Source organism: Macrobrachium nipponense, chromosome 46 (assembly GCF_015104395.2).
Source record: "Macrobrachium nipponense isolate FS-2020 chromosome 46, ASM1510439v2, whole genome shotgun sequence".
Taxonomy (NCBI): domain Eukaryota; kingdom Metazoa; phylum Arthropoda; class Malacostraca; order Decapoda; family Palaemonidae; genus Macrobrachium; species Macrobrachium nipponense.
Window position 1 is genome coordinate 3,954,194 of NC_061106.1, and position 21,048 is coordinate 3,975,241.

Consider the following 21,048-nt stretch of genomic DNA (forward strand, 5'->3'; position numbering starts at 1 on the left):
GGAATTTATTTCTGGTGATAGAAATTAATTTCTCGATATGGTTCGGATCCCACAATAAGCTGTAGGTCCCGTTGCTAGGTGATCAATTGGTTCCTAGCCACGTAAAAATATATGATTCTTCGGGCCAGCCCTAGGAGAGCTGTTAATCAGCTCAGTAGTCTGGGTAAACTAAGATATACTTAACTTTTCCATCAAAGATAGGCCTATTCTTTACATACGGATCAAAATTTAAAGCCTATCATCAAAAACCTGTCCTTCTCCATCAAAAGTATTCATCACACACCAGTCGAAGGAAAACACACATCTACGAAAGTGCTTTCGCCTATGTCAGTCGAAAGAGACTTTCTTGATAAGTAATGATAATCATTAAAATGAGATTATGTCGAAGTTAGTTCACAGGTTATTTACTAATTGAAGGGACTTCAGTGTTACGTTTTTCAAAAACCTGTGAGAAAAAAATCATAATTAAAAGTCTATCAGTCCGCTTCATCAACCCTTCTTCTCCCCCCCCCCAATATCCCTGACTACTCAGACATCACGTACGCCATGTTGGCAGAGAGTAGCATTAAGGAAAAACGGTTATTTTATAAATTCACCTCACCAACGAACGAAGCCTTAAAATGTTTATGTTTATAGAACATTTTCTGCTTAGAATGACTTTTTCTTTCATTTCCCAAAATATTTGCATAATCTCGGATTACAACCTATATATGTATATATATATATATATATATATATATATAGTATATATATATATAATATATATGATATATATATATATAATATATATATACATATTATATATATATATATATCTATATATAGAATAATCTATATATATATATGTGTGTGTGTGTGTGTGTGTGTGTATGCATGCTTGTCAGGAGCAGTGCATGCAGCACTCAACGTTCAAATCAGCCAAGATTAAGACCTAATCCTTATCATCTTGTAGGAGATTCAGGCTACCCGGCCTCTACACCTATGCCTCGAAGACACGGAGACACACCCGCATGTCGCTTGGCATAAAATATGCTTCTGCATAACTGACTAAGATTACGAGTCACTCCCGTGACGCTGAACAAAGTTCAATGATTTCAATGTTGCTCAGTTAAAATTTGTTACTATTAGAAGAATATCTGGAAAGTGTGTGTTATTTGGCAATGAAATTTTAATGCGAACAATTAACCGAAATCTAGTGTAAATTTCACAGGACATTCGTAAACCCGTTAAGAAAATCACCGTAAGTAAATAGTGACAACTATCTCTATGAAAGGCGATGAAAGTTTTCTACGTATTTATACCTTAGAAGCACTAACAAGACAGGGAGAACCCAGGCTGAACGCATGCAGGTAGAAAGGAACTAAAATTGTCGCAGAAAATCCCGCGCCTGAAGCTCTGTTTTCGTTTCAAGTTTATCCCCTCCTCTCCTCCACCAGTTCTGAAGGACACAGCATAAAAAACCTACGCCTTTTTCTCTTTTTTCTTCTTCTAGGGAACTAATCTATCTGGCGGTTTCATTGCTCACTCAGTTGTGGTGCAACACTTCGAAGGTAAGCAACAGGTATCCTTGTTAGCTGTCAAGGCTTCTGGCGACGAAGTCTTTCACTGTCAAGGAGAGGAAGACGTGTCCGTCTTATCGTCCGCGCTTAGCCTTGTCGTCAATTCGTAAATATGATTCTGAAAAGCCTGTGGATGGCATGAATTATTGTGCAGTGCGACAGTGTTTGATTGTATCGGGGGTTTCTGCTGAAGAAAAGTTGGCTGTGCCTCAATAAAGTTGTGTATTGCTCAGAGCCGTAGAACAATTACAATAAACCATTTGTGAGGAAAGACATCATTGTAAGAATCCCCAGTCAGGACACAGGACCGTATATATGATGAGGACTGGTTGCTTGCACGTTTTAAGGGCCTACAGTTTTACACCTCTCTCCTCTCATTCTTTCTTTTGCAAACACATTTCTTATTTTTTATGTATCTCCTTTTCCGCTTTTCTAACTATGCACTCTGTAATTCAAACATTCTATTTGGTGAAAATAGAAACTGTGAAATTAGCAATGAATAGCAATGAAAATAACAACACTGATTATATCAGTAATATCTGGTTCCTATTGGTAATAATACAATCCAGTGTATCGGAACTGGTTCAGATGAATTTCCTCTCACACACACGCACACACACAGACCTTGAAAACCAAAAACCAAAATAATTCATTACTTCTTGGAGTGTTCAAACTTCTGCGCATTACTGAATCTCAGGTCATCCTAGATGTTCATCACTGAACGGACTTGTTTACTTATCTATTTCTATTCATTCAATATTTATTTATATATTTTTTTTTACAAAATTTAAGATATTTTTCATCTTTTTTAGTAAAGAAACTATGGAGAAAGAATGATTGCCTGCAGTTAGAAAATTAGCACATAATATGCACATGCAAACACCATCATCATATATAATATATATATATATATATATATATATATATATATATATATATATATATATATATATATATATATATATATATATATATATATATATATATATATATATATATATGCTGAAATGAAAAATATACTATATTGCTTGAAAGCTATATAGATATGACAATGTTCTTCACCTCCTTCATGAGTGACCATCTACAAACATTTCAACACGTACCATCTGCCTTCTTTGTTATTCCCTGTGCTTACCTAGTTAATACCTGTTACTCGGATCACAGACCCTCAGCAGTTTACACTCCAAAATAATTGTTGTGGAAGAGTATCCCTGATAATGTGACAAATGTTGATTTCAGCAAGTTCAACACGAGCTCAGTTTCCTAACATTTATCAACATGTCTTCTAAAATTTTTGTTTTGTTTTAAATTTGAGAATGATTTGAATAACCGCTTCCTCACACCAGGATTTGAAGCTGGATTAGTAGAGAAAGCAACACATTACTTATCCACTTACGCTATCATAAAAGATAAGAGTTAAACTTATTTCATATGCACTTACTATTCTGTCAGAATCACATACATTTCACTAATTATTAAACAAACCTCTCATTGGGATAACGGGAGATGCTCATTTTTACCTGACACTTATGAAATTCTCTGGTGACATTCGCCAAAACTATGTACTAAATACAACGGCCTCCTTCGTCTTTTTTGGATGGTTTTTCATCAGATAACCTCCGGACAACTTCTCAAAGACAGAGAGAGAGAGAGAGAGAGAAGAAGAGAAGAGAGAGAGAGAGAGAGAGAGAGAGAGAGAGAGAGAGAAGAGAGAGAGAGAGAGAGAGAGAGAGAGAGGACTACCACTGAATTTAGAATTCGACAGCAATATATACAGCAAGGTCAGAATCAACTTATTGCTAAAAGCATACAATCTGAAAAAAAGATAATTTCGAAATCCTGGCCAGGGTAAATGCATTATTTGCCCTTAGGTGTCAGTTATACCAAGTTAATTGAATTCGATAATAAATACACACACACATATATACATAAATATATATATATATATATATAGTATATATAACATATATATATATATATATATATATATATATAATAATATATATCAAGGTAAAGACGGGTATATTTCATGAGGATTATTGTAAAGCACAGCTGGAATATACTCTTAACCGAAATTCCAAAATGAAGAGTAATTTCTCCACATCCCCTGAGATAGGTTCATGTTTCCTAGGAAGGTTAATTACTCTGTAAAATACTCCGAGTTCTCGAGTAGTCACTCCCGAACCTTATCCCGTCCATGCAGGATACAGCCCATGTACCCTTCCACCATATGTCGGAATGTCATGCCACCCCTCTCCCCCCCACCCAAATTTTCCAAAACCGTCTGCCTCAAAAGTTGCATTCCAAATGATATGCAACAAAATACTAATACAAAACACACAAGCTAGCAGAGAGAAAGCCCAGCGTGACCTCTCAGTAGTGTGGACCGATGCACACTGCGTTTGTCTGGTCTTAGAACCATTTTGATCCTGCCAATTTGTGGTCACAATTTCTCCCCCCCTGGAACTCTGAAATTCCCCCCCCCCCCCCCCCCCCCCGCCCGTGGTAGAGAAGAACTGATATAGACAATAAAGCATATGCGTCCATAATTTCCTCTTGGGATACCTGTACGACATATAGCTACATACAACCATACATACTATTATTATATATATATATATATTATCATATATATATATATATATATATATATAGTATATTGTATATGTATATGTATAAATTTGCTGGTATAGACTGTCATGGAAAGACCATTAACAAGAGGGAGTGGAAGGACATGTCCGAGGCATTTGTCCTGCAGTGGACTAGCAACTGGTGATGATTATTTATATATCATAAATATATATATATATATATATATATATAAATACATTTATATATTATATATATATAGATATATATATATATATATATATATATATACAACCTACAGAATACATACATAAATCATTTTATATTATATATAATATATATTATATATATATATATATCATATAAATTTGCTGGTATAGACTGGCATAGAAAGACCATTAACACGAGGGAGTGGAGGGACATGTCCGAGGCCTCTGTCCTACAGTGGACTAGCAACTGGTGATGGATATATATATATATATATATATATATATATATATATATATATATATATATATATATATATATATATATATCGCTCACAGAAGTACGTCTCCAAAACTCAGCGTCTGCCTCCTCAACCTTCACTTTAGATTTACAAAATTCCCAAATCTTACTTAACGCGGGATTGATATGCGAAAGGAGTAAGAGGAGGATGAGTTGACTAAAAAAATTAAAAAGAGGAAGAACGAAAAAACATGATGAAAAACTAGCCGCGGGAGGAGCCCGGATCCTCCTCGGATATGTTATAAAAACTGCCGCCGTCGCAGCAAATCGTCTGATGTGAATCACGTAGACCACGCGCATTTTTTACTACCAGGATGCGGAGGGCGTGGAAGATCATCTGGGGATTCCTGGCGGGGAAGTATCACCGCTGAGAGAACTGGAGCGCTCTTGGGGGGGACTTCCTCGCCAGAAAATCTAAGATCTAAAGCCATAATCGTTGTGGCTCAAAGCGAACAGAAATCGAGCGGGACTTCATTGAGAAAGAGAATGATTTTCTTGCACTCTTAATGTAAGTACGCTTCTAATGTTTCTCTTTGACAAAGCAATGACGTTGGCCAAGTATCGTCCAATGGTAGCGCAGAAGAGAAACAAATGATATGGAAAGCTGAAGGTTCGATGCAAAATTAACCCTAATGATGCAGCATTCCTATAAAACAATATATATAATTCATTATAAATGTCGATGAAATATCAGCAAAACCTCCTTCGATGAAGTCTTAACACTGTTCATTACTTGTTTTTCTTGTAACTGCTTTATTGCCATTGCTGACAGAACACTATAGGTTTCCTTTCGTATTTCCAGTGGTGCTCTCCATGGCTGCTTTGTGTTTCTTCTTCCTTAAGTTCCCAGCCATCTTCTAAGATTTGCTCTCATTCATAAACTTCTCTCTTTTCTTCTTATCTTGGTATGATCGTGTGAGCATATTTATATGGGACCATTTATGTACTCAAGACATATTACTCACCACATCTCTTGTTTATTTTCCCATCAAAAGTACCGAGTCTTTTTGTTTAACTTTTCTATCAATATTCTGGACGTCCAAAAAACGTAACTTGGAGAGATGTCACAGTTCTTCATCTTCTCATCTTAATCCATAGTCAGAATAGCTGTTTTAAAAGGGCCCATCCCTGTTGTCTCTGTCTTGAAAGGCTCCATTTAGACCTTGTGTGCCTCAGTTTAAACATTTGCAGAACCAACGTAAACATCAAACGCCCTACAGCTAATTCAACAGTGGGTTCATTAATTCTTAATCAGATTGCTGGAGTCAATCTGGGTAAATAATTTCCCACTGACATATTGAAATATTATCAGAAGAAAGACTTGAAAATCCAAAGCACTCGAAATATCAGCAGAGCAAGGAGCCTACTTTTGAAGTATACTTCCAGGACATGATCGCAATTATGCTTTGAAATAATACAATGCTAAATATGAGTGTGTGTGGTATAACCACTCAAAGATGCAAGATTAAAGTATATTGCACATCGCCTCGACTGTATAGTAAAAATGTATCTCATAAAAGCTCCTCGTGAATATAAATGTACCAATCACCGCTTGGTCACATGGAATTTATTAAAGTTCACATACCAATATTATTTTGAAGCAAAAGAAGGCATCATATGCACTTTGGAAGAGTTTTCCACTTCACCAAAATTATATATTATATATATATATATATATATATATATATATATATATATATATATATATGTGTGTGTGTGTGTGTGTGGTGTGTTTATATATATTTATTTATATATACATATTTATATGTATAAAAGGTTCCCAGATTACACAACAAATTTTTTGACCGTGTATAAAAGTAGGCAGAGTAAATGTAAGCTCATACCACATTCCTATTTGTTGAGCTGAGCTGACAAGTTTTTGTTCTCGTGAACCAAGTTATTTTTTGCTTGTCCTTGATACTTATGCATGTATACAAGCTTCAATGGCGCTGTTTCCATTTTTTCATGAAGACCATTGGAAACTTCGTTGTTCTTTTGTGCACACACAGGAGAGCTGGTAATATTATTCTGTCAGCTAGATATAAGAGGGATGGCTCTTGGTTTGCATTACTGTCTACTGTCTATAATGGCTATGTATCTGAAGTGTTTGAAAGTCTGAATGACTAATTAGTTTTCAGCTTTAATTTTCTATATGATGGACTTCTTTTAGTTCTCAGTGTTGACGAAACTCCTTAGTCTCTATTCATGAAATTTATATCCCTGGTATTCACTATACTGTTGTTTTTATAGCCCAAGAGCAACCTTCAGTTTCGATATTGAACATTTAACTAATAAACTGGCAAGAGTAGTTGCTGTTGGGAGTTCCCAGGTTAGCCATTTTGGGTAATGACTATCCATAGCGTATACTGCATGCAATATGTTGTTTGGTCTTCAACTGAAATTGCTTATGCAGACGATGCTACTGTACTTGAGTATTCCTATCTCCCTAGGATAGACCTGTGGTTTCTGAATCTCTTAACAGGGTTTAGCTAAAATTTGCTCATGATATAAATGATGAGGAATTAAACTCTAAAAACTCATTTATGATTGATTGTTAGTAGATCTGGGAGTAATGAAGAAAATGACTTTGGAATGCACGCAATTGCTAATAAAGTTGAGGAAGGTGAAAACGACCAACACAATGCAGAAATGCTAGTGAGATGAGGTGCCATAGTATCGAAAAATTCACGAAATTGCTAACCAAAATAAAATAAATGCCTGACAGAGTGAACTGTCCCCAAGACGATATTCAGTAAACTTAAATATTTCCTTCCGTATCAGAAAAAATGAAAGACAAAGAGAGGCCACAGCCTGGCAACGTTAATCGTTCTTATGTAGTCACTACAACTGGTGAGAAAATGCCTGAGGAGGTCAGACTAAGGAGATTTGGGGGAAACAGGTCTTGTGGATAAGCGTTCATCATTTTAAAAGACAGATATGTGGTATAATTGTGATTAAATAACCATATGACTGGAGTACTAGAGCTACGTTTTGGACCCTTACCTTTTCAGAGCAATACAAAAGCTGTAATTCGTAGATGGGCGAATTGCTGGATTCATGTAGAAAGTGTCTGTTATGTTCAGGCATATGGTAATGAGAAGTTATAGTTTATGGACTGGTAATGGGATGAAGATGAATGTGCGCATGGAATAAAAAAATATATACATTTTGAAAATATTCTTAAAACGTTTTCTGCAGCAAACTTTTTATTCCAGTAACTGCTACGAAAACTAGAGTAAACTGGACTGAAGCTCCTATGGAATAGCTATATTGACCCATCTCCTTTACGCTACTTAATTTACACCTCCATGCAAAACCACTGGAACTGAGGCTATCATGTGGGCAAACTTAGTGACTAAAAATCTGAGCTACTAGCATTATTTGCTAATAAACTCATAATATTGGAGCATTTGAATCTCATGTTTAGCAGGTCTACTTTAAATCCTCTAAAAACTTGATATCTAGAATTGCATCCTACTAGAAACATGTCAAGCCCTTTACAATAAGACTTTTGATCATTTTTTCGGTCCTAATTTCTGTTCTCCGCATCATTATCAAAAATCGTGCTCTGTAGTTGTCAATCCTCAAATAATTTTTCCCTCAGTTCATTTGCCATCTATAATCCTGTCTCCTTCCCTTGAGGGCATTCTGCTTACAAGATCAGCAGAGTGGTCATTTCCGTGTGGAGCAGCCAGGCGTCTGTCTACTATGAATCATATATGTGTGAGTTTTTGGTTGAAATGTTTCGTCTTAATTTTTCAGTTTCGCCTGGAACTAGAAACACTTGATGGATAAGCCAATTCGAACTTTTCTCCTATCTCTATATTAAATATAATGAACTCGACAGTCACATAAAATTTAAACCACGCGTTCTTAAGCCAGATTTTCAGTGGCAATAACTTTGGCAATGATCTTGTTATTGACTTTCCCATGTTTGCAATGCATGGTCTCCCTTTCTAACATGTAAGACAAAATTTCCTCACTGTTCTTGATATCTCTAGGCTAATAAACAGTCTAATAAAAGGTTTTCGTAGCCAAACTTCTTACTAATAGCTGTATATATTTCAAAAAGGTAACTTCACATTTTCGATCTAAGTTTTAGATTGGCTCCTCTTGATAACAATACAACCTCCGCCAACTGTAGTGGTTATCCTAGTGAATCTGTCATTTCTCCTATTTCATTAATGCTGTATAGTGTATACTATCAGCCTTCTCCAGTTACCCTGCTTCTTCCTCGGATATGCAAACGTGTGTTGTAAAGGAACACAGATTTAACCAGTTCGAAGGTTTCAAAGTTGTCCTTTTGTGATTTCTGAGCGGGTACTGTATCCTACCTCAATTATTTGTGCTGTCAAAATTGCCTTATAGTCATCCAATAAAGTATATATAATTAAAACTGTAGTCTAATCGATTTGTAGATGTAGGTTATGTCATCCTTTTCTGTGTACTGCTCTGTTATATGACGTCCTTCTTTGTGCTATTACTTGACAATATTATTTCAAAAACATATTCAATAAAATAACGGCCATGCCTTACCTCTCTCTCTGACCTTTATTTAATCTTATATTTGACTTCATGTAGCCTTGCACGTTTTTTTGTAAAAGTACCATAATGCGCAAGTGTTTAACTCATCTAAAAGGGAAAGTTTCTCCTCCATCTTGGTAGCACCTAAGCACCGTCCACACGGTCGAGCTTAGCTCAACGAACTGAGTATGAGTTCAATGTGACGTCAGAAGGCGGAGAAAGTCAGAACTTTCCCTGCTGTATCCAGGATTAATAGAGTACCGTCCCGTCGTTACTGCGCATATTTGTGACGTAATTGGTAGGTGGCCATAAAAGAAAACCAAGAAAACAAATAAATTAAGGGTCACTATGGGAAATATTTACCCACACCCATTACCTATCTCTTTCACGACACGACCTTGTGTGAGAGAGGTCCCCGTTAATCTCCAGGTACTGGTAGGTAGTTTCCTTGTTCTTCACTCTGGTGGGGTCAAATACTGATTGATGACTTTTTTTATCTGAACCTCAGTCAGATCAGCCACGTGACGTCATGCGCGAGATTGTCCTATTTTGGTCAGAAGCGGTCTAACCCTGTATTCTATTAATCCTGGCTGTATCTGAGCTTCTGACGCCACATCGAGCACAGTTCGTCGAGCAAAGCTCGCCCGTGTGGACGGGGCCTAAAACACTCGAAACTATGACCTTTCATTCCATTTAGCAGGAAATAAAGTATTCAGGATGGCTTCAATAGGTGGCTATTTCTTTCCCTCTGCAACCAAGTTGTAGAACTCATTTTGAGCTTCACGCTTTTGCCTCCCTTTCAATGGGTCTGTCTGGCATCACTTTCTCTTTTATTCTCTATAACTTTTTTCTTTCATCCTTCAAGCTCAGACTAGATAAGGTTCCAAAGTTGGCCTCCAGTTGTCAATGCATAAAGTTACAGTACTTTGGCATTAGTGGTTGGTGTTTATTTAAGTTTCTCATTAATATATATTATTTTTGTTGTGTGCAATCATACTTTGACTTTCCATTTTCTCACAGCATCAAATAATTCCATGATTCCAGATTCTGGCATATTCTTTCCCAAAAGATGTTATAACATGGTTAAAAATGTACAAAAAATTATGGTTGTATAATACTACTAATGAAACGCGTGAAAAGTGATATGAAAATGGCACACTTAGAATTCCATTTTCTAGTTAGTCCCCTTTTCTTATTCCAGATGAATCTCAAATTGGCAGTCCTGTTATTGGCAGTTGTGTCTTCAAACATTGAAGGTAGACCACAAGAGATAGTGGCAGAGAACGAGGAAAATCCATGGCCACTGAGCTTCATAGCGAATATCTTTGGGCTTCGAGACAGAGACACAACAATCCAAACTTCCAAGAGCGGACCTAATCTATTTCGTGAAGTTGCTGCCACTGGCCGTTCTGTCAATAATGGAATTCGGAAATTATTTTCTGACCTTTGGACTTCAAGTGCACAAGCATTCGTTGGGATGAACAGTGCTTTTAGAGAAACAGCTGTCGAAGCTCTGAAAGGGGTTGGTAATGTTATGAGCGCCACAGGTGACTTTATGCAAGATGCAGTTCGTGCAGGAGGAAAACTTGCGTCAACCGCTGTGACCAGCAGTCTAAACATTACCCGTGATGCCATTGGTGCTACTGGGCAGCTCGTCGGCAACGTAGCTCGCAGCACTGCCAGAGGATTTGGTGAAACTGCAAAGTCTACTGTTGACTTTGTTGATGGCGCAGTTGGCGGCATTGGACGCTATACCAATTCAGCCAATGATGTTGCAAGACGCTTAACTATCAGTAGCATAGACAGCTTTACTGATCAGAATTAATCTGCAGCACTCAGTTCATTCTCATTTGCCTGTGATCAACGTGTATGCCTACAGATAAAAAAAAATCAATTATTGCAAAAATATGACAGTTATCATATCATTAATGCATATAATAATTTTCATAATAATGACTGTTAATGCATATAATAATTTTCATAATAATGACTGTAATTGAAAAAATATAATCACCTATTTAATCAGCATCAGACTGGAACAGTGACCATATAAATGGACTAGGAGGAATTTTATTTATAGCTGGCCAAAGTTCTACGTTGTAGGGAGCAAAAAGCATCAACGTACATTGTGGGATAATGTGTTCTATATTAAAGTCTGCTTATCAATTACTTATTAATTATCATTAGCATTTTTTGCATGATAAATCAAGCACGCACCAGTGACATGATGGCTACGATACTGTGTTGGCCGATACTCCAAGCAATAAATGAAACACATATTATGAGGGTTTGACCATGAAAGGCTGCAGTTTAAAATTCTAAATAAGTAATAAATAAAGCTATAAAATTCAAGAGGGTCTTTGTAGCCTAACTAGACATCATTTATATAAACATATAAATTCTTGCGGAATGTTCAGTGACCTGCAAAATTTGGCTGAGAACTGTGTTCGACATTTAGACCAACTACAGCATAGGAATGTCTTAAAACTTATTGTAAGATTTTTAAAGAATAATTTCGCTTTAGGAATGCGGAAAAAATAATACTACTTGAACTTGAGAACTTTTTTCAGTATTCAGAGGTTGTTCATCCAACCATTGTATGAACAAGGCAAACAATTTGTGTTATTCATTCAACTGTACACCAGTCACCTATTAATTAAAGAATTACTTGAGAGCAACAAACCAATGAAGGGGCATTATATATTCATACGAATAAATAATATATTTAATGTTACATTATTGTGGATGTCTGAGAATCATGTCAATAATAAGCCCAGAGTAGCTGCCTGATATATCCCATAAGCCTCTGTGCATAATACTGGAGATGAGCCTTACTACCTCAATTGATTGCAAATACTATCTTATTCCATGCATTTTGGAATATCATAATAATTCCATTACCTTAAGACGCCACATAATGGGTGGTGGAAGAACGCACATCCAGCACACAAAAACTTGCTTATCCAATGGCTGGAAAAATAAACAACATTAGAACCACTCATGCAACAGCTGGGGGATTCATGCACTCTAGCAGTCTTATTTGCACAATCGTTGGAACACGATTGGTGAATAGCCTGTTTTTCAAAAAAAAAAAAAAAAAAAAAAAAAAAAAAAAAAAAAGGAAACATGCTGGAAGACCTTTGCTGGAATTCAGATGACAGAATGGAGAAAGAAACCTTCACATACACACCCATAGGCACAATTGTTGTATACTAATGTTAATTTCAAGCAACTGGTGGTCTAATTTACTGATGTTCTCAACTTCTATGGTTACCATATGCATATAATAAGATTATATGGGTTTGTTGAAGTACCAACTGCAGGTGCTGACATAGTTCCCACAAAGTCCTTGCTAGGAAGGCAGGTGTCCTGCCAGACAGGGGAAGTGGGCCAGGAGAGGCCCCAAAAGCCCCAAGTCTCATCGGTCTCTTGAGGACACCCTTGAAGGGAAGGGTCCGATCCAAAGGCTGCTTCCTCGGAAAAAGACAAGTATCCTGCCAGGCAAGTGTAGCAGGCCTGGAGAGGGCCCAAAAACTTAAAAACTTAAGGATGAGGCCCAAAATCCCCCAAGGATCGGCAATCTCTTGAGGGCAGTCTTAAAGGGAAGGGTCCATCCCAGAGGCTGCTTCCTCAAAGGAAGGCTGGTATCCTGCCAGGCTGGGAGGTGGGCCTGGCGGGGGGCCCTAAAAACTTCAAGGATGAGGCCTAAAAACCCCTATGGCTCGCCAGTCTTTTGAGGACAGCCTTGAAGGGAAGGGTTAGACCTAGAAAATGCTTCCTTAGAAGAAGTCAGGAACCCTGCCAGGCTGGGGAAGCTGGCTTGGAGACAGCCAATGAACTTCAAGGATAAGGCCTAAGACCATGTTCACATACAGCGGTTGCATCTGCACGGTTCCGTCCACGCGGTTGCAAAGTCAATGAAAGAGCACAAGGGTATTCACATGCAACCGGACAGCATCCGCACGGATCGAGTTTCCCCTTACAACCGAGCGGTTCGAGATACACGTGTTTACTAGAGTCTGTTCATATAGACCGCGTGGATTTGCCTGCACCACACGTCAAAATGGAGACCAGTTGCTTTAACACCGACATTTTCTTTGATGAAGTTGAAAAATGCCCAGCAATGTGGGACATGAGACCAGATGATTATGACAAAATAGTAAAGGAAAAGGGTTGGGAGGAACTATTTGAAATTATCTGCAATTCTGATAAAACAAAGGAAAAAACCATAATTAAGTTAGCTGCACTTTTTATTGAATTTCTGAGTTTATTCTTTTCCCATTAAATCAGTTTAACCTGCAGTTCAACTCTACCATCATGAAAGAAATATAATGGAAATTGATCTCTTTGGCATCTCGGGCCCTTACAGAATTGTGCAAAATACAGCATACTTGATTATATTAAAAAAAAAACTGTTAACATTGATAGATCTTTGAAAGATACGTCATTAATAAATGATATATATATATATATATATATATTATATATATATATATATATATATATATATATATATATATATATATATATATATAATACATACTTTTCTAAATTAAGTCTGATGGCTCCTACAATGGATGATTATTCTGACTGTGGCTGAAAGGGAGGCCAATCAGACCTAATTAGACACAAGAAAAAATAGGGCGTCGGCTGAAAGCCAAAATCAAGTTAAGGGAAAAATCGTAAGGAAACTCCAAGAGTTGAATTTACAGGGGTATGTATTTACACCTTAATGTTACTCTACTGATTTCAAGGCGCCAATAAGGACGCTAATGACCCTCACATAAGACCAAATACTGGAATAATTGCTAGGAGCAATGAGCATGTGTCCAGGACACGTGTGATGTTTCACAGCGTGCATTTACTGGTCCCAGAGCAGAAGGACAGGGGAGATCCACCTTTCACAGCAGGAAATTACAGGATACCTGCAATACAAACATCGTATAAACACATGTGCGACAAGTGGGGAAGGGTCGGATATGAGTTTAACATAAATCGTAAGATTCCTCAGAGGGCAAAGAAAGAATTAATTACTGCTCAAACATTACTGCACCGAGAAGGAGAGAAATTGAATATAACCACTTCCTAAGGAACCACAGCTCTTAGTCAAAGAATCTTTCTAAGGGAAACACAGGTGTGGGGTTTAATGAATCACTATGGAGGGTCGCACAAGCACTGATAAAGGGAATAAAATGAAATATAAGTAGACTGCTACCACAATTTCGCATGACACCTTTCTCTTGAGATATGTCTTCGTAAAAATGTAGGCAAAGGAAGTCGACTTCTTCAAAGCATCGGTTAGGCAAAGGGCTTCCTGGTGGGGCCACACAGACACGTGAGTCGAGTCGAAAAGCCAGGTGAACGCTCCACGCTGGGTCAATGGGTATGCCCAAGTGTGACCGGGATCCTCCGATACTGGGCTGTGAGAAAAGTGGCCGAATTGCGCATGTCGCCTCCTTTTATTACCTGCAACGAGAGAGAGGGAAGCACAGGCGAAAGAAAAAATGTAATGATAGCAATAAGAAATAATGGTAGAAAGGGTAGCGTAAAAACAGAGAGAGAGAGAGAGAGAGAGAGAGAGAGAGAGAGAGAGAGAGAGAGAGAGAGAGAATAATCCAAGGTCTTTAGACCTTGGAATAATCAAAGTACAGTGAAAATAACGAGGTAGGGAAAGAGGAAGAGAGAGAGAGAATTGAGCTTGAGTGTGAGCCAGAATTTGACCAACAAAACCTTGGTCACAGGAAGTTGGACCATAACACCATCGCAATTAAAATCTTAAGACCGTCATAAAATCTTTGACCTGTGACCTCGCACCAGACTTACTCAGCTTCTATCGATAATGGAGCTCCACCTCCAGTAGGAGGTATTAACATGTTAAATCATTGACTCCGCCTGGAAGAGGAGGAATTACCATGTTAACCCCACCTAAAAGGGGATGGGGAAAGATAAGGGAAAGACCGCTCCACGAATCAAGAATCCAGTTGGGCGGAGAACCAAAACTTACACCGCCTAAGGAGGTTGGGCTGAATTCGAACCGAGATGGCTGAATTTCAGAACGACAGAAGAAGACAGAAGACCAGAAGCCGTCGTACAGTAAAGAAGCAGAAATATTGCCAGGGTCCAAAAAAGATTTATAAGCTTTGTAGTTGTAACTTGTAGTATTCTCTGCAACATTAAAGAAAGAAACTCTGCTGTTCGTTTCATTCCAACTTCTCCTGAGAGACTAAGCCTAGTAAGATGACTAATCCAGAACTAACATTAAGAAGAAGCATGAAGTTAAACATAGAACCAGACTGCAGAAATAATCAAGAAGAGAAAGAAGCAGGTGAGCGAACATACACTCGAAAACCTTAAACAAGAGGGCACAACATGAAAATGGTGCCAGCTATTGTGGAATCCAGAAGACGTTTCGTGCAGTGAAGATAATTAAATAAATACACATTTCGAGTTACAACTGTGATACCATTCGACAAACAGAACTTAGAATTAATAACGACGGCGAAGAATAATAGTGATCGATAAAATCCTGCTTGAAGACGTCAACGAAAAGGGCAATCATAGACTTTATACCACAGCGAGAACAGTTTTGTTTTCCCCTCGAAGAAAAACGAGATGCAGCGTGTTATGAAACGAAAGCATAATAAGTGCGCGACGCAGACATAACATCATCGAGTCGAGACATGGAACTGCAGCAGCCGACAAGAACTCACAGATTTCTATAAATAATCTGTTAAAAGCGGACGAGTGTATTGCAGATGAACGAAAAACATTCCCGTTAAAGAATCAACGCTACTGAAGAATTTTCGACAATGACGAATCTTTGCCGAACAACGAAACGAGAAAACAGCGTCAGTCAAGATTGATTTTGAAACACAACAGGCGAATTTGAGTTCCGGCAATGAAGGAAGTGATATCGGAATCAAAGCTAAACGAACGACAACAACTTACGTAAGTGCGCTGAAGCTGATTTTTTTTTTTCTGTCTATAAGAGTGTGTGAAAAGATTGCGAATTCTTTCTCTTAGAAAATATAAAACTTTTTTTTTAATTCTCTCTCACTAAGGGTATAAAGATCTTTTGAATTTTTCTTTTATGTTTGAAAGCTAGGAAATCTTGGTATTTTTTTTTTACACTCGGTAGGTGATGGTATATGATTTTGAATACTTATATTGTGTTCCATTTATTTGAATAATTTCTTTTGACAGGTTGTGCACTTTGAGTTCAAATTAACGAATTTATATATATATATATACATATATATATATATATATATATATATATATATATATATATATATATATATATATATATATATATATATATATATATATACTAGTATGCCTTTGAATTAACAGAACAGTGCATGAGATTTTTTTTGAGGTACTGTGGTGCATAGTGAACCATACATACAATTTTACTTTGAATATTGTGTTGTGTATCAATTTGTTTGACTAATTGTTGGTGATACTTTTGTGCCCGATTTCACATATGTTTTTTTTTTTATGCTGTTGTGTAATGATGAGTAGCATATGAGAATAATTTTTTGGGGGGAAATGCATAAAGCCTTTAACGAATTACTCGACACTCAGAAATAGCTCGTACAATTTAAGACCAACACCAGACAGACGCAGTAGAATCCCAGTTCCAATTTCGCAAACCGTGGTGATTCAAGGAAATACTAACCCTAATAACACAAATAACAATAATCATAACAGTGCCAATAATACTAATAATATAATACTAATAGTACTAACACGTTTCGAAACAGAAGAATGAATCAGGCAGCTGTAATAACACAAGCCACACGTTTCTGTAGACAAGTTGAAGCTTCCCATCCAGACAAAAGTAAGCTAGAATCATATACAGTTAATCATTGGTTAGCCGATGCTGACAGCCGCATATCTTCAGGGGGAATAACAGATGAAAGAGCTGAAATTAATGAAGCCTTGCTTCTCGTTAGTTCAGAACACAGTGATGCACATAAAACTTTGAATTCTGGTAGTTTCAGCAAATTAACTAAATATGATGAATTCAAAATAATTTGTTTGATGCTGTGGGAACCCGTGAATAAAGAAGATACATTATATAATATTACTTAGTTCCTAAATCCCCAATATGAATCCATGGCAGAGCTCTACGCAAATGTTGAAAATGCCATAGACAAAATAATAGAAGACGAAGTCCACAAACATCACCATTGGAGATAAGACACAGTTTGGTGATGATGAAAGGGGATTAGTTAATGTAAGATACGTCTTAAACTACTTGGCACATAGAACCATATATAATGCTCTAGGAGAAAATGAAAAGAAGTCCTTTCGAAAAATTAAAATTGATCCCAAGAATAATAGCCTTCAAACATTAAAAACAATGAAACAAGAAATACAGAAGGCAGAGATAGATTTTTCCAAAGAATTTGTAGGGGTAATAGAAAAACAAAATGAAAGGAAAGGTAGAAATAATAACTATTCAAATAGAATGAATAATAATGCCAGACAAGCAGGGAACAGATCCACTCGTTTTCAAAGGAAATATTCCCAAACTTATAACAGAAAATGGAATCCTAACCAGAAAGGAAGACAGAATTATTCAAGGAATGGACCACCCATGACATATAAGGCTGGTCAATCTTCAAACAAATAATTCAAGTCAAGGAAACTATTCAGCTCAAGGAGCAAGACCAAAGGCAGCATGTGAAAATTGTGGGTATACAAATCATTCCACTAATGAATGCAGAAAGCTTAGAAGCTGTGCAATTTGCAAGAAGGTTGGGCATTTAAGTAAAAGCTGTTGGTTCAATAATAAGGCAACCAATTGGGAAGTAATAGAAGTAAGTAACAGCCGCCCAAATCCAAATAACTCTTCAAGCCAGTGACAATTATTAACCCCTTCACAAAAGAAAGAAAATAATTCCCTTCAAGATGATAGAAGAAAAAAAGAAGAAATAGCTAGTATGAAAAATGAAGGTTCATCCGCATTCTCCTACATAAATAGCAAAGAAGTAGTCTTCTCCATGAAAGAAGAGGAAATAAACAGAAAGGATTTGCCTATTGTGAAGATTCCAATAAGTAGAAAGAAAGTACTGTACTTATAGATTCAGGCAGTACAGTGAATATAATAGATAAATAAACTTTAACCAGATATTTAGGCATTTCAGAAACTCTGATTCAGAGTCAAAATAAAGTTATAAAGGGAATAGCAGGTAAACAAATTAGAAGTTTAGGAAAGGTGAACTTGGAAATAGACATTTTGTCACACAAAGTTGTCATAAGTGTCCAAGTTCCAGAAGACAGATTTTTCTCCGCACTAGTATTATTCTCATTTAATTTAATAAGAAGATGTGGTATAATACTAGACAGCAGGGAAGGAAAGATTAGCCTGAAACAGGAGAGCGTATGTTTTACGCTTGACGAAGAAAAGCCTCACCTAAATCTGATCAATTTGTCTGAGACAGTTTCGACAAGCGAGAGAGACATACGAGAAGGGCAAGATAAAATAGAAACAGATAGAGAAATTCCCACCATTACAGAATACAGAATCAATGAAATGTGCACATATAGATGATATATACTCAGATTCAAGTAATTACTCAGATATAAATAACGGTGATCACCGAAACTCTGAACATAACAAAAATCAAGATGCTTATACAGATACCTATACAGATACATGTACTAATAACTATAGCAATGTAGTAATGAGTTACGAGAATGAAGGGAAAATACTAAATGAAGTATTACTATTAGATAAAATAATGAATTCAGACATAAATAGTATAATAGAAGTAACAGAAGAAACCACTGAAAATGCAGAACTCGGTTATTTTTCAGACATAGAAGATGAAGAGATATGTTGCGTTAGCACAGCTGATGATAATAAAGTACAATTTATACTCAATAGAGCAGTAACTTTAAATCCAAAATGCTTAACAAAAATATATTTAAGGGCTAAAGAGAACGTAAGGGCTAAAGATGTTCTATTGTTGAACGATAAATTGCCAGATTTTGTCAGAATGGCTAATTCACTAGTCCACAAGAATAGTGGTAATTGTGAAGCTTATGTCCAAAACTATTCAAATAACAAACTCACACTATACGCAGGCAATGTCTTTTGCATAGGAATACCTATTAACAATCCTTTACTAACAGTAGAAGAAAAAGCATTTTTCTTTATAGAACAGATTTCCCAGAAAATAGAAACAAGTTAATTCAAGTGCTAGAGAAATTTAGAAATGTAATAGCTGTAGAAGGATATAAACTAGGAGGAACAAATGTCCTACAACATAAGATTTTGTTAGATGATAGAACCAAGCCATTTTTTATTCCTAATTACAGATTACCAATAAGACAGAGACCCATAGTTGATAATTTGATAGAGGAAATGAAAAGAGATGGAGTAATAATTCCTTCTGAATCTCCATATAATTCTCCATTTGTTGTTTGTTCCAAAGAAAGATGGCAGTTGGGGACTTGTAATAGACTATAAAAAATTAAACTCCACCACAGTTCCAGATAGAATGCCGATACCGGTAATTCAAGATATGTTAGCTCAATTAGGAGGAGCAAAAATATTTTCATCCTTAGATCTATATAGTGGATATTGGCAAGTACCTCTAGATGAAGAATCCAAACAATTCACAGCCTTCAGCACACATAAAGAACATTTACAGTTTGAAGTAATGCCATTTGGACTTATATCAGCTCCTTTAACGTTTGCTAGATTAATGTTACAAATTCTACGAGACAGTACATATTGCAGTATATTTAGACGATATAATCATTTTTAGTAAAGATTTAGAAAGCCATCTTAAAACATTAGAATTGGTCCTAGAAAGATTAAGAATGGCAGGACTAAAAATTAAACTAAAAAAATGTAAGTTCCTGATGAAGTCATTAGAATACTTGGGTCATGTAATTAGTGAAGACGGACTGCGCATGCAATAATTGATTATCCAGCTCCCACTAATTTGAAAGCATTAAAGAGATTCCTTGGGATGGTTGGATAATATAGACTGTTTATAAAAGGATTTGCTACAATCGCCAAACCTGTGATAGAATTAACCAAAAAGGATGTTAAATATGAATGGCAGAATAAACATGAAACAGCTTTTCAAACATTAAGAGCAAAATTAATAGAAATCCTGTTTTGGTCTACCAGATTTTCAAAAAGTTTTATTTCTAGCCTTTGATAGCTTCATCATCTTCTTTAATCCTTCCTTTGTCCCCAGCTCATTATACACATCATCATACGACTTTGCTTTAGCTTGGGCTACCACCTTTTTCACCACCTTGTTTTTCTCTCTGTACCTATTTCTGTCTTCCACTGACTGTGACTCTTCCCATCTTTTCTTTGCCTCCTTCTTATCTTTTACTACTTTCTCAATGTCTTCATCCCACCACCAACTATCCTTTTCTTCCCATATGATACCAGATGTCTCTCCTAGCAACATGAAGTTCAATAAATGGTTCCTTAGTATATTAGAGTTTGCTCCAGAGTTGAGATATATTCCAGGGAAACTTAACACCTTGGGAGATGCATTATCCAGATCTCAAGAAGAAACAGAAAAATGCATTACAACTAATACCTTTTGTTTTAGTTGTCAACTGGAGATTTAGATTTAGAAGAGTGAAAAAAGAACAAGATAAAGATCCAGAAATCAGACAAATAGTAGGACAACTTTTAACAGATGAATCCTTAAAACCTGATTTTCAGTTAATAAATGGCTTGTTATATAAAATACCCACAGAGAAAAATGGTTGTTCTCGATTATATATCCCAAAAACACTAACCAGAGAAGTTTTAGAACTGACAAAACAATAGTAGTCACTTTTGTTTTGCTTGTCATCATAGTGAGGCATTTGATTACCAAAA

General features: G+C 36.5%; 1 protein-coding gene across 2 annotated transcripts; it reads left to right on the top strand.

The window, feature by feature from the left end:
• The first annotated feature begins 1,419 nt into the window (after positions 1 to 1,419).
• LOC135214732 (uncharacterized) lies at positions 1,420 to 11,138 on the top strand. Of its 2 annotated transcripts, none has more exons than XR_010314453.1 (2): positions 1,420 to 1,550; positions 10,381 to 11,138. XR_010314453.1 is itself a non-coding variant. In XM_064249071.1 (2 exons), the coding sequence occupies exons 1-2, from the start codon at positions 8,364 to 8,366 to the stop codon at positions 11,002 to 11,004; spliced, it is 639 nt and encodes a 212-aa protein (XP_064105141.1). In that variant the 5' UTR covers positions 6,692 to 8,363; the 3' UTR covers positions 11,005 to 11,138. The 2 variants fall into 2 exon arrangements, 1 of the variants encoding a protein (XP_064105141.1); XM_064249071.1 differs by lacking the exon at positions 1,420 to 1,550 and adding an exon at positions 6,692 to 8,378.
• Positions 11,139 to 21,048: the final 9,910 nt, after the last annotated feature.